The sequence below is a fragment of the Chelmon rostratus genome, chromosome 19 (assembly GCF_017976325.1).
Source record: "Chelmon rostratus isolate fCheRos1 chromosome 19, fCheRos1.pri, whole genome shotgun sequence".
Taxonomy (NCBI): domain Eukaryota; kingdom Metazoa; phylum Chordata; class Actinopteri; order Chaetodontiformes; family Chaetodontidae; genus Chelmon; species Chelmon rostratus.
In genome coordinates, this window is record NC_055676.1 from 3,276,206 (window position 1) to 3,289,021 (window position 12,816).

The following is a 12,816-nucleotide window of genomic DNA, read 5'->3' on the forward strand; positions in this document are numbered from 1 at the left end:
AGCAGCATTACTCTGTGTGTGTGTGTGTGTGTGTGTGTGTGTGTTTGTGTGTGTGTGTGTGTGTGTGTGTGTGTGTGTGTGTGTGTGAGTGTGAGTGTGAGTGTCCAGCTGCTTACTTTGCTTCTTTAACAGACTCTACTGAGTCTACTAATTGAACACAAAGAAACAATCTGACTGATCTCTCTCTCTCTCTCTGCCTGCATCTGTTTCTTTCTGTAACACTGAAACCAGAGGAAACTCTGTAACTGACGGTGTAGCTCTGCCTCACAGTTAGCACCTCCCACTGTACGTCTGAGCTGAAGCTGAAGAATCACATATGCTTCAAATGGATTTATACTTGACACAAGGGGTTAACTGCAGTCCCACCACACATGCCTGTGGCGTAAGTTCTGACTTAGATCACCATCTGATATCTGTTGATACAAGATGTGTGTTGTGTTGCTAAGAAGAGAAGACTGCTGAGTCCTTCTTCAGCTTGCTTAATATTATCTTTACTATCAACACACTGCAGCGCCAGAAAGCAGCCAAAGCTGACCAATCACAGTTCTTGCCGTCTCCATGTGGTAGATCAGTAACTGCTGTTGTTGACATGACATGTACTGTAGTTGCCTTTCTGTGGAAGTGCATGTCACCTGTGGTGGCTGTACACTGGAACCCCTGAATGCAGACCTAGAGATCCCCCTGCAGCATTGGCAGTATCAGAGGCGGATCTAGCAGGGGCTTGATCATGAGCAGACCTCATGATCACGAACCGGACCCCTGATCTAATCTAAAATCCTGATATTTATTCACATCTCAACTTCAGTTAAAATCCAACGTTAAAACTGTAAACAGAAGTGATTCCTGAACTGAAGGCATGGTTAGCATTCCCAGTTCAACCAAACCTACATACACACTGTAAACAGTGGAAGACATGCAGGTGATTGAACTCACACTTCCTGTTTGTTTGTGCAGGCCCTGCCTCTTCCACACATCCAGCTCTTTCATATTCACACTGTCTATATTTGTTGCTGTATCAGCTTTGTTGTTTTCAGTAGTGTTAATGCTTTTATGTTAGCATTTTCTGAAGAATCCAGTATATTCAGTTAGCTGCACCTCTGGTACTATTTGTAGCTGGTCATTAGCATAGTTAGCTTTCCCTTTTGAAACTAACAGACTTGGTTACACAACTGTAACATCAGCTGTAACTAGATAAAAGCATTGTTAGTGATCCCTTATTTAAGCAACTTTATTGTTAACTCTCTTTGGTAACAGTTAAACACAGCACTTAGCATGGCCATTAGCTTGGTTAGCATTCCCCTGTGTGTCATTGCTGCTAACTGCTGCAATGCTATGCAGAACTGCAAGTTTAAGCCAGGGTTCAGTCTTAAAGGAGGATGAAGCTATTGTTGAATGCTGACTGAACAGCTGGTTTAATATATATTTGTTGGCTTGCTTGGTCAGGCCGTGACTCCCTGCTCCAGTGCACGCTGTCAGGATCTGTTCCAGACTTGGCCCAAGTGGCCTATACCTCAACTCAACGTAATGAACACATCAATAGAGAGTGCCTGAATATGCAGTGTACGGTTTGTGATTTTTAAATCAAAATGTGTTTGATTTTATTATATCACTCCCTCATGGTGAGTGCAGAAGCATCACTTAAAATTGAATACACAGACTGGGAATGATGCAAGTTTGTGTGAAAAAACCCCTCCATCAGGTAACATAAATAAAGTCGAAGAGGAGGCGGGGTTTAAGAGCCGTCTTAGTTATAGTGGATGGAAATAAGATGGTATGAACCCTCTGTGTGAGGCAGACACACACACACACACACACACACACACACACACGCAGTCCCCAGGCGTCAGGTGTATTGAAGTACAGAGTGCTGTAAATGGTTTCAGTGTGCTTCACTGCTCTCTGATAGACTGATTGATTTGGTAGGCAGTACACCGTGACACGCACACACCCACACACACACACACACACACACACACACACACACACACACACACACACATCATAATATATATGAAAGCATCAATATTTGATGCACATTAAACAGTTCTACTCTGCATCCTGTTTCTGTGTGTGTCTTGCTTTCTCTGCTGTATACATACATGTTTTTCCTTGTCTTTTTTTTTTTTTGGTTTGTCTTGCTCTTTAACCAAGTTGCTGTCAGCGGTCCTCAGCATGTCTTCCAACATTTTAATGACCACCTTATCTATTTAAATGCTGCAAATACTGTTAAATGTAGTAAGTCACAATTAAATTCAGTCACAGAGCTCCTGTAATGCCGTCTTGGCATACTGTTGCAGCCCTGCATGCTGATTGGATGACAGCTTTCATGTTCCTGTCAAGTGCAAAACTTAGTTTTCAAACTAAGTAAAGGCATTCCTCAGAGCCTGTGCCACCAGAATATCTGAGTTTTTTCAATAATCAACTGATAAATTTGTATATTTAAGAAAGTAATTTAAAACTGTGATTTCATTACATTTGCATTTAATGATTCATTAATAGTTTTTCCAATTATTTTTTTTCCTCAAGCTGTCTTTAAATTCTCAATGAATAATTACATTTTAAAATTGAAAAGAAATATAATCATAATAACCGCCTGCCATATTCCAGCTCACATTTCCTTTTCGTGCTGCTGCAGCATTTGCAACATAAAGTCCAACTGAAATTCAATAGCATTTATTTTCAGGTATGGCACACGTACAGTGTCCGCTCTGTGAATCACTTGTCCATGTGCCCTTTGAGGGAAAATCAATTTAAAATTTCTATATTTTGGTTTGATGACGGTGCCTCCCAGTTTGCAGCATCTGTCTATGGAGAGGGAGCATTTCTGATACTCCCCTAAAGATGTTTTTCTTCCTTTTAACAGTAAAACCCCACAAAAAATGGACATTTAAGAAACATGTTTGACTGACTGTAAAGGGATAAAGGGATGGCTAAATGTGATTTCAGTATGAAAATAATGGAGGAGAGAGAGCGACAGAGGTGAAGGATGCAAAGAAGGTTCAGAAATGGGTGATGAAGCAGAGAGACGGAGGAAGGACAGAGAGGTAGACGGGATGAAGGCTGCAAAGAAATCAAAATAATTCAGCTCTTTTCTCAGCACACTGCTGGAATCTAATAGGATTTCCCCCAAAAGGAGGAGGGAGAGAATGAATTAAAAAGATGAGATTTTCATTTCATTGCGTTACTTTTATTTTATTTATTTTTTTCTGCTTTAATCGGCACAGACGGGTTATTATTTCATGGTCGGGATGCCTGAGGCGACGCGTCTTAATCTCATCTGGAGGTGAGAGTTTGTAGTCCCAGTCGCAGGCAGAGGCAGGGTGGAGATTTCTGGAAGGGCGCTTATTGCTTTACACGCCCTGCATCTGGTGGGACAGTTTATTGCGTTACACCCGGCGCAGCGTAGCTTTATTTTGTCCCCTGAGTTCTGGAGGCGAATGGCAGCATCTGTTGGACCAGAAGCTGCCCCTCATCTGATGGAATTATCTCGTCCAAACCAAACACTTACTGTCAAGGAAAATTTGAGCGGCAAAATGAGTTTTTCTGAGACGCCTCGATGAAATTTCAACAAGGACCCAAATTTGTTCTTCATCTCGTATTTATCACCAAACAGAAGTTATTGAAGTCTTGGGCATGAACGTCGAGCTGCTGCTGCTGCTGCAGTGTGGATTCATCAACAAGAGGAATCTTGTGGAGAACTCAAGTAGTGCTCTCGTTTTAGCTCCAGTGGGTGATGAGGAACGATGTGGAGGTGCATGAGATACGCTTGAGGGTTTGTTTGTTTTTTATAAAAACTGTTTGATACTGTAAAGTGGCTATTTGTTCCAGTCTGTTTTTCATCTGTGAAAAGCTTCTATAAAGCCTCAATAACACTGCTTCACACTTCATAAACTGATGAAATTGTGGCACAGTGGTGGGACATACAGGGCAGCAAACACACTCCCATAAACAAACTTTTTATGGCACAGGGCCTGTCAATAACTGCCAAAAGACAGACAGGAGGACCCTGGAATATTAGAACATTCAGAGTTTCATTCCAGACAGGACAGTGAGGGAATAAAAGGGAATCCACAGGAAATCAGTTTACATTCAGCGCGATGAATAACAGGGAGAGCTCAGGTTCCTCGGTGTGCATGGTGATGAAGCCACAGGCCTCCAGCCTCGCGGTGCTGCGGTACAGCAGTGTGTGCTGGCAGGCGGAGCAGCAGCAGTGTGTGCAGGAGGTAACCAGGCTGAAAACACTCATCACACTTGAACTGAACTTCATCTGTCCAATTTCAGTTCAGCGCTGAGGAGCATCCATAGCTCATATGTGGGCAGAACCACTCGCTCTATTGCTTAGATTCCTCTGTGACATCTTACTTTAGCCCTTTATAATAATCTTTAAAATGCAGTGAGTTTAACATCTTGTAAGTCACTTAATTTTCAGATAGTTCTCTGTCATATCTGTTCATATTTACACCACATTTTTACAGTCACGCTGTGAATGGTTGTTGTTAGCAGCTTCCTGCGTGGTGAGAGTCGCGTCTTCATTGTGACGACTGAAACACCAGACTCAAAGCCAGGAAGCCTGTCCGTCCGCTGTCCCTCAACATGCACCGCAGTGTGTTTCCCATCAGGCCTTTCAGTCACCTCAGACATTCATAAGTCATTTGCAGTGTGGAAAAGCCTCCTGTTTCCGCTCATGTGTGTCTCACAGCTCAGCACTCCTTCGTGTTTCATGGGAGTCCTCTGTTTTCATGTCCGTTTTAGACAAAGCGCTTCATAAACAGCAGTCATATGATTGTACATATACTTGTTTAGTATTTGTAGCAGTAGTGCTGTACTGCACACTGACTCAGGGCTGCTTTTCTTCTGTTGACTCACATGTTTGCACTCTTTCCCAGCAGGGAGCTTCCAGTATTCTTTGTTTTTCACTTCTTTGGGAGTTTTCTCTTCACTGTATTTGACCCAGAGCTTGATATTTATTACAACCCAATGATTCATTGATGAAAACTGTCTGCAAAGTTAAAGAAAACTGTTTGTACAAGTGTTGTCATGTAGATATCTGCAGTTCGCTTTTTAAATGATCCTCTCTCTCTCTCTCCTCTCTGCCTCTCTCTCTCTCTGATTCTGCCTCTCTCTCTCTCTCTCTCTCTCTCTGATTCTGCCTCTCTCTCTGATTCTGCCTCTCTCTCTCTCTCTCTCTGATTCTGCCTCTCTCTCTCTCTCTCTCTCTCTCTCTGATTCTGCCTCTCTCTCTCTCTGATTCTGCCTCTCTCTCTCTCTCTCTCTCTCTCTCTCTCTGATTCTGCCTCTCTCTCTCTCTCTCTCTCTGATTCTGCCTCTCTCTCTCTCTCTCTCTCTCTCTCTGATTCTGCCTCTCTCTCTCTCTCTCTCTCTCTCTCTCTCTCTCTCTCTCTCTCTCTCTCTGATTCTGCCTCTCTCTCTCTCTCTGATTCTGCCTCTCTCTCTCTCTCTCTCTCTCTCTCTGATTCTGCCTCTCTCTCTCTCTCTCTCTCTGATTCTGCCTCTCTCTCTCTCTCTCTCTCTCTGATTCTGCCTCTCTCTCTCTCTCTCTCTCTCTGATTCTGCCTCTCTCTCTCTCTCTCTCTCTCTCTGATTCTGCCTCTCTCTCTCTCTCTCTCTCTCTCTCTCTCTCTCTCTCTGATTCTGCCTCTCTCTCTGATTCTGCCTCTCTCTCTCTCTCTCTCTCTGATTCTGCCTCTCTCTCTGATTCTGCCTCTCTCTCTCTCTCTCTCTGATTCTGCCTCTCTCTCTCTCTCTCTCTCTCTCTCTCTCTCTCTGATTCTGCCTCTCTTTCTCTCTCTCTCTCTCTCTCTCTCTCTCTCTGATTCTGCCCCCCCTGTAGAACATCCATGGTCATAAGGGTCCAATCACTGCTGTGTCATTCGCCCCTGACGGTCGTTACCTGGCAACGTACTCCAATGCTGACAGCCACATCTCCTTCTGGCAGGTAAATCACACACACACACACACACACATAGACAAGACATGTTCTTTCTAAAATCTTCTAGGGCTTAGAAGATTGTGTTTTTATGTCTTCTACTGATATTTTCCCTTCTTTACACAGAGTTGACACATAGAAAGCATTGTTCCCCGCTCCCTGTCCGCAGGTCTGAGTTGGTCTTAGTTGAAATCCCAGCTGTGTTTTCAGGTGCATTGAGATCATCTGGCTGCCAGAGGGAAGCATCTGTTCACACCTGAGTACTAACTTTTAACTGGAGTTTCAAGCATTCTGCTGTGTGTTGGCTGCACAGACATGAAGGAAAAGTCCCATCAGGACACACATGGCTCAGTTTAAATAAGTCAAACTCACAGCTCTGGGAATTTGCTGTTAAAAAGTCCATCAGTAGTTTTTTTTTTTTTTTTCTTAAGCCAACGTGTGCTTATAGACATCACATATCTGAGAAGGTTTTCTACCACAGAAAAGTCATTTCATTTGTTCATTTATTTCTAAGTGTTTGCACTTTAATATCAGTAACTTTTGTTGTGTGTCTTTAGCACCTGTGTAGTACACACTCATCCATACACACCAGTGCAAACACGTTTCTGCTGAGACTTACCTTTTGTTCAGATGAACACTCACACACATCAATGATTCTTTTTTCACAAACTACCAAATATTTTTTTTGCAAACTGAAAATAATCTGCTGAACAATCTGCATTTCAATATGAAGCATGGACTTCAACAATATATGAACATGCATGTGGTCACTTTTTCATTTTTATGTTTTTCAGTCTTTATCATTACGTTCCTGTTTATCTTATACTTTATATATAAACAGAATGAACTGCAAATAAAGGTGTGAAATCACAAAAGAAATATCAATAACATCTAAATAAACATAATACAAAGTCAAGCAACAGATCACACAGGTGAATGATAAACACACACACACACACACACACACACACACTTCTGATCGTCTTCCCAGAACTGTTATTTTGAATGAAAGGTCTTTACGACCTCTGACACGACTGTCTGCAGACACACACACACACACTAATGGCATTACTGTAAGCATAAACCACTGCGAGCGCGCCGACAAGACGGCTGCTGTGGTAATGAGCTGGCAGACGTTCTGTCGGTGTGTGTGTGTGTGTGTGTGTGTGTGTCTGTCTGTATGAGTGTGAGTGACGGAGGGGCGGTGTCGTCTCAGGAAACGATAGAGTTTCTACTCGCTGTGTTTTTCATACACACACACACACACACTCTCTCTCTCTATCGCTGTGTGCAGTTTCAGACTCTGCCTGCTTCAGGACGCAGTGACAGAAGCCTCACGGGTTAAACTCAACGTTCCCTCAGAGGGTTCAGCAGGTCCATCGCTAACAGGAGCTGGTGATGAGGGTCTTACCAAAAAGTTCAGTGACTTCAGAGTGTGCTGTATAAGAACCACCAGAACAGAGAAGATGAAGCACGGAAAAGCCTCAACATTAGTGAAGAATGCAGGAGCCACCTTCAAGCCCTTCTGATTTAGTTAATATGCACCAGTTCATCAAATGACCACAAACAAAGTATCACACAGTGAACCCGGAGCCTTCGGAGTCCTGCAGCCGTGCTTTAGTCTGGTTCGTAATCCAGCCTCTGCATATGTGACGTGTCCTGCTGCACGTGGCATCTGACGAAATTTACATCACACAGATCATTGTGGCCAATTCATCCAAAGCTGATCCAGAATCTGAAAGCGGGCTGACATTTATATGACAAAAATATATTTATATATTTATATATATTTCTTGATTCAAGTGAAGAATTTGTTGCTTTTTCTAACATTTGAATAAACAGCTTTTAATTCTAGTCAGTGCTGATGGACCTGTCAGTAGTTCTGACCTTTACAGGCTAAATATAAGCTGATTAACCAGAAGAAGAGTTTCTTAATTGATGGCTAGTGTATAGAGGTGTTATCTGCAGCTCATGTGTTTCCCGCCCTCCTCAGATGAACACCAGCCTGCTGGGCAGCATTGGGATGCTGAACTCGGCCCCTCAGCTCCGCTGCATTAAGACCTACCAGGTTCCTCCCGTGCAGCCGGCGTCTCCGGGCTCCCAGAATCACCTGAAGCTCGCCCGCCTCATCTGGACCTCCAACCGAAACGTCATCCTTATGGCCCACGACGGCAAGGAGCACCGCTTCATGGTCTAGGCCAAATCTGCATCTCCAGCTGAGCCCCCGTCGTCGCATCCGACAGACCCGGACCTGTTCTAGGGTTTTTGCTCCAAGGCAGTGTCTGAAATGCTGCAGCGTGGATTCACTCAGTGGTCACTTTTAGCTTCAAATGTGTATGCTGAGCTGCTGAGTCTAATTTCTGCACGAAAATTTCACGTGAAGGCGTCAAACTGCAGCTTGGCCAGAAAAGTAAAAGCCCAGCTCAGGTCCGGGTTTGGCCTGGATGCAGTTTTATCTCCCGTACTGATCGCTGTGAGGAAACTCACTCTCTAATCTGTTAAAAAGCTGTGATAGAAGGCTTGTTTACATTCTAAGTTGCATCGGTGTCTTTTTTCCTGTCATTCCTATTTATTTGCTGTTTGTGCTGGAGGTCGTCTCGCCGCAGTTGCTGTTTATTTAAAGTCAGCCTTTGACTTGCTGCCAGTTGACTTCCCACTTAGTTTTTAGTTTATTACAGAGCTTAGTGAGAGCATCTTATTTTTATTAAATGCTTGTGACATAATGCAGGTGTTTGTGGATCACTTTGCAGAAACAGTGAGTGGAACATGGATTTAACACACACACTCGAAATGAATCATTTCCATTTTCTGCTAGTGTGGGACTCAAAAAGTGAAATAACCTAAAATGATATAATGACATACAATCTCAGTTGCTGGAATGAATTATTTCTAGTTCTCCACTATCCTGTTGAAGGCTTTGATAAGCTCTCTGACATGTCAGACAAGTACACACTTTTCATAGTTCAACCTGCCCGTGTGTGTGTGAGTACTTTTATTTTTGTGACACTTTGGAAGCTTTCCATCCATTCCACTTCCAGCGTCGTGTGTATTTTCACAAACACACATTCTCGCCTCGGACGACTCCTCCTAAAAGCCCTCAGACACAGCGTTCCTCACTGCAGGTGTTTCAGAACGCACCAAAACCGAAGCATGCCATTATTTTGTTCATATTTTTAAGGGATAACGGGGTGCGGGTCTGTGGCTCCTGAGGGCACTAATTGGTAATTAGCCAGTAAGTCTTCTTAAAGATGTCTTCCTTCATCGACTCTGAACTCCACATCAGCTTTGTTCAGTCTCGCAGAGTTAGTTTTGTCGTGGTCCCCTCTGTCCTCATGTCACTCATTTCCCTCTGGCTTCTCTGGAGTTTCTGTCCCTCTCAGGATGCCAGAACTCTCCTGGAGCTTCGTATGTTTGAAGGAAAACAGCAGCAGCCTCCTTTCTTGCCTCGTTTTAACCCCTCTCTCGTATTTTGGGGGGGATTGTGTGTCTGTTTGTGAATGATGACACTTTATACTTCACTGATAGATGTGAAGACTTCTCTTCTCTCAGATCTCTTCATCATGCTCCCATCTGACTTTAGGGAGGGGGTCTCTAGATATAAATGTGTACATATACAGTATATAATACACCATCAGAATTGCTGCATAATGTAGACTGTTAATCTTGTACAGTGAGCTTTGACCCTGTCTGGTGTAGTTGTTGTGGCTAATGTGACTGTCTGCCTGGCACTGACTACTTCTTCAAGTGGGTGAATTTCCTTTTTTAGCCAGTTTAAAACTTTTTGTCCTTTCATTTGAACATTTTATTACCTGCAACCACTTGGAAAATGAGACTTTTTGCGTTTTCCTTTGGTTTTAACAAGAAGGATCAACTGGCCTAGTTTACAGTGTTAAGGTGCAGCTAAAGGGGACAAAAAAATGGATAAGCCTTCTAGCAGTGATACATCAAGAAAAGCAAGAGAACACTGAAACGTGCCAGTTTTTTTTTTTTTGGTGGACATCTTTGGTAGTTTGATAGAGATCTCGACTGTCCTTTTATTGAGAGAAACAAAAGTCATTAATAGGACATTTACAGTTTGTTATACTTCTTGCATCATGAAAAAGAACTGCATTCGTTCTCTTAAATGTTGCTGACATTCCTTATTAATCACAACAGGCATGAAGTAGCTTCTTAGCCTGGAGCTAACACCACTTCTCATAAGGGAGGCTAACAGCTTTAACAGCGTAGCCTGCTAAAGAGCAACTTAACAGCGGCTGAAATGCTTCAGTGATGTAGAAGTGTGCACAGACGTGCGTCAGTACACCGTGACATCACTGGTAGGTGTGGCTTAGACGTTTTCCTGCTTGACTGTGGTTGGTGATACGTTTTACCTTCATGTTTTAAAATGTTGTTGCTGTTTTAGTGCTCAGAGTTTTATGCAGAAAGAGAAATATATAAAGAGATATTTATAGACTTTTGTGTCAGAATCAGACTGAGTTGATGTTTTTACTTTGATTCTTGACTGTTTTACATGCAAATTTGACATTTTTGGACACTTCAGGAGCTTTAATTCTTTATTTTCCACTCCTCTTCCTTCTCCTCCATCCTTTCCTCATCTCCTCTGTCCTCCCTCCTCTCCTTCCTCCATCTCCTGTCAGTTTCGTTAGTGCTGTCAGAAAGCTTCTAACACTGTTACACACCTGTAAGCTCGAGCGTGTCAAAGCTTTTCACAAGTTCTTCAAAGGAAAAAAGCTCATCAGATGGGTTTCTGAAAACACACACACACACACACACACACACACACACACACACACACACACACACACACACACACACACACACGTCAAGTCCAGGAGGTCCAGACAGCTTTGAGATCTTAATCTTCCGTTTCCTCCACCACTCTTTACAGTTTGAGAAAATCTGTTTTTGGCAGCCTCATGGGGAGGAAAGGTGAGAAAAATAAAGAAGGCAGAGAGGAAGAGTTGAAGAGTAAGTAACAAGTGAGGAAGATCAGGTCATCCACCCAGAAAAAGAAGCTTCTGGTGAAGGCAGTGGACCGAAATGTCTAAAAGACCCCTCTGCTCTTTCTGCAAATACAGCAACATGGAAAAAATAAGACAACGTGTGGCACAGTTACAGAAAACTGCAGATAAGTTTGAGAAGCTGATCTTTGCAGCACAGTTAAGAGGATGTAAATGTATTATTCATTTTGATTTAATCATGTATTTAGTGTTTATACAGTAAATCTACATATTTAAGAGTGTGTGTGTGATATAGTGCATGTATAAAATCTTCCCTTGTCCTAACACAGAGCAGGTTGGATCTACTGTGCATCTTCTAAACAACGTGTGTTCTGTTCAGATGTGTTGTTGTTGTTGTTGTTGTTGACTTTGTGTCTAATAAAGATGAAAATGAGACAGCGGGCGTCAAATATCTGTGTGGTTTTATTCTCCATCTCTTTAAACTTGGTGTGTGTTTACCTCTGTGCTGTTCAGACTGAAATCTTCATCATTTCAGTCCTGGGGTCTCCTGGCTGCTGGTAAGATACATTCTTTATAAATGTCACATCCCCAGGTCAGTTTCAGCTGGAGAGCTTTATACTCTGTATTTTCTGTGTGAGTCTGTACTGTCAGTTAGTCAAACAAAGGCAGAAAAAAAACAGAAAAAACTTCCCAGTTACTTTGGTAAAAACATTTAGCTTGTGTTTTTGACTCCACCAGGAGTCCCACAATGTTATAGAAGTGCATCACTAAATCTGTGGACGACTCTTTTAATACAGGACCTGGTGATCTGTTAGAAATCAGAGTATCATCCGCTTGTGGCAAGACACACACCAGCAGCGAGAAATTCAACAGAAGAAGAAGAAGAGCTATCTGTTTACACTGCAGCCACAAAAACTGGACTGAGAGGACTGATGGTTTTAATAGACATTTTCACGGCAGACATCATACGTCACAGTAGGAAACTCCAGGCGTATTTCAGGGCCCTGCCATTGTACATGCTGGCTCACTCACATGGCTGACTGTAAGTTTTAAGTGGTAAACACCAGTCAGCACTCACCTCGATGACAAATCACTGCATTTCCTGCGGCTGCTTCACAATAACAGCCAGCCCATGGTTCACCAGGGGGAAGTGATCAGTTTGCGTTACAAGCCAATCATTCCCTGTAAATATATTATAAGTGGAAAAAATAAAATCTAAGCCACCAACAGTGAAATCTATGATAGAGGGAGGAAACTGCAGGATGGAATGCTGAAAAAATGCGGGACATAAATTATATCAAAAATGAGGTTTGAAATAAAGAAAATCTTCAAAACACTGTAGCTTTAAGTGTGAAAACAAAATATTCATAACACTTAAATTATTTAAACATGTTCAGCTAGAAATCAGTTGGGTTTACACACACACACACACACAGTGATAAAACCCATCATTATGAGTTCAGAGTAGAAGTGTTTTAATGAGCCTGTGATCACAGAGAAGCAGATCAATCTCTTCCTTTAATCTCACATCTCTTTAACGTTCTGACAGTCTCTGTTTCCATCCCGCTGATATTTAAAGTGAACTTCATGCTTCATCTCATTCACTTTAACACCATAAAAGACGAAGTCTGTTCATAATTTAAAGGTGAATAATGATTAAAGTTGTAGTTCCTCGTGTAAAGTGTGGTAAGTATTCACTTTTAACTTTGGAACAAAAAAGAAAAAGAGTGAAGCAGGAAAAACAGCAATTAAATAGTGAAAGAAAGATTCTCAAAGTGCTCCTGCAGCCTTTTATTTCTCTTTCTGCTTCCTCTCTCTTTCTATTTTATTGTTGCTGTTAACTTTTTCCAATCTATTATTAACAATGACACAAATGAAAATAAATAATGGTTGGAGATCATTTGGGTT

The 12,816-nt window shown here is 42.3% G+C and overlaps 1 protein-coding gene across 3 annotated transcripts in view; it reads left to right on the forward strand.

Annotated features, from left to right (window-relative positions):
• LOC121622953 (WD repeat-containing protein 7) overlaps nt 1–11,344 on the forward strand; it is a 106,294-nt gene extending 94,950 nt beyond the window's left edge. For 2 of the 3 annotated variants that reach the window (XM_041960037.1, XM_041960038.1), the window contains exons 29-30: nt 5,852–5,956; nt 7,941–11,344. In XM_041960037.1, coding sequence (XP_041815971.1) covers nt 5,852–5,956; nt 7,941–8,144 — 309 coding nt within the window. In that variant the 3' untranslated portion in view covers nt 8,145–11,344. Of the gene's footprint in view, nt 1–5,851; nt 5,957–7,241; nt 7,573–7,940 lie in introns of all 3 variants that reach the window. The other variant, XR_006007807.1, reaches the window with a different exon arrangement.
• Nucleotides 11,345–12,816: the final 1,472 nt, after the last annotated feature.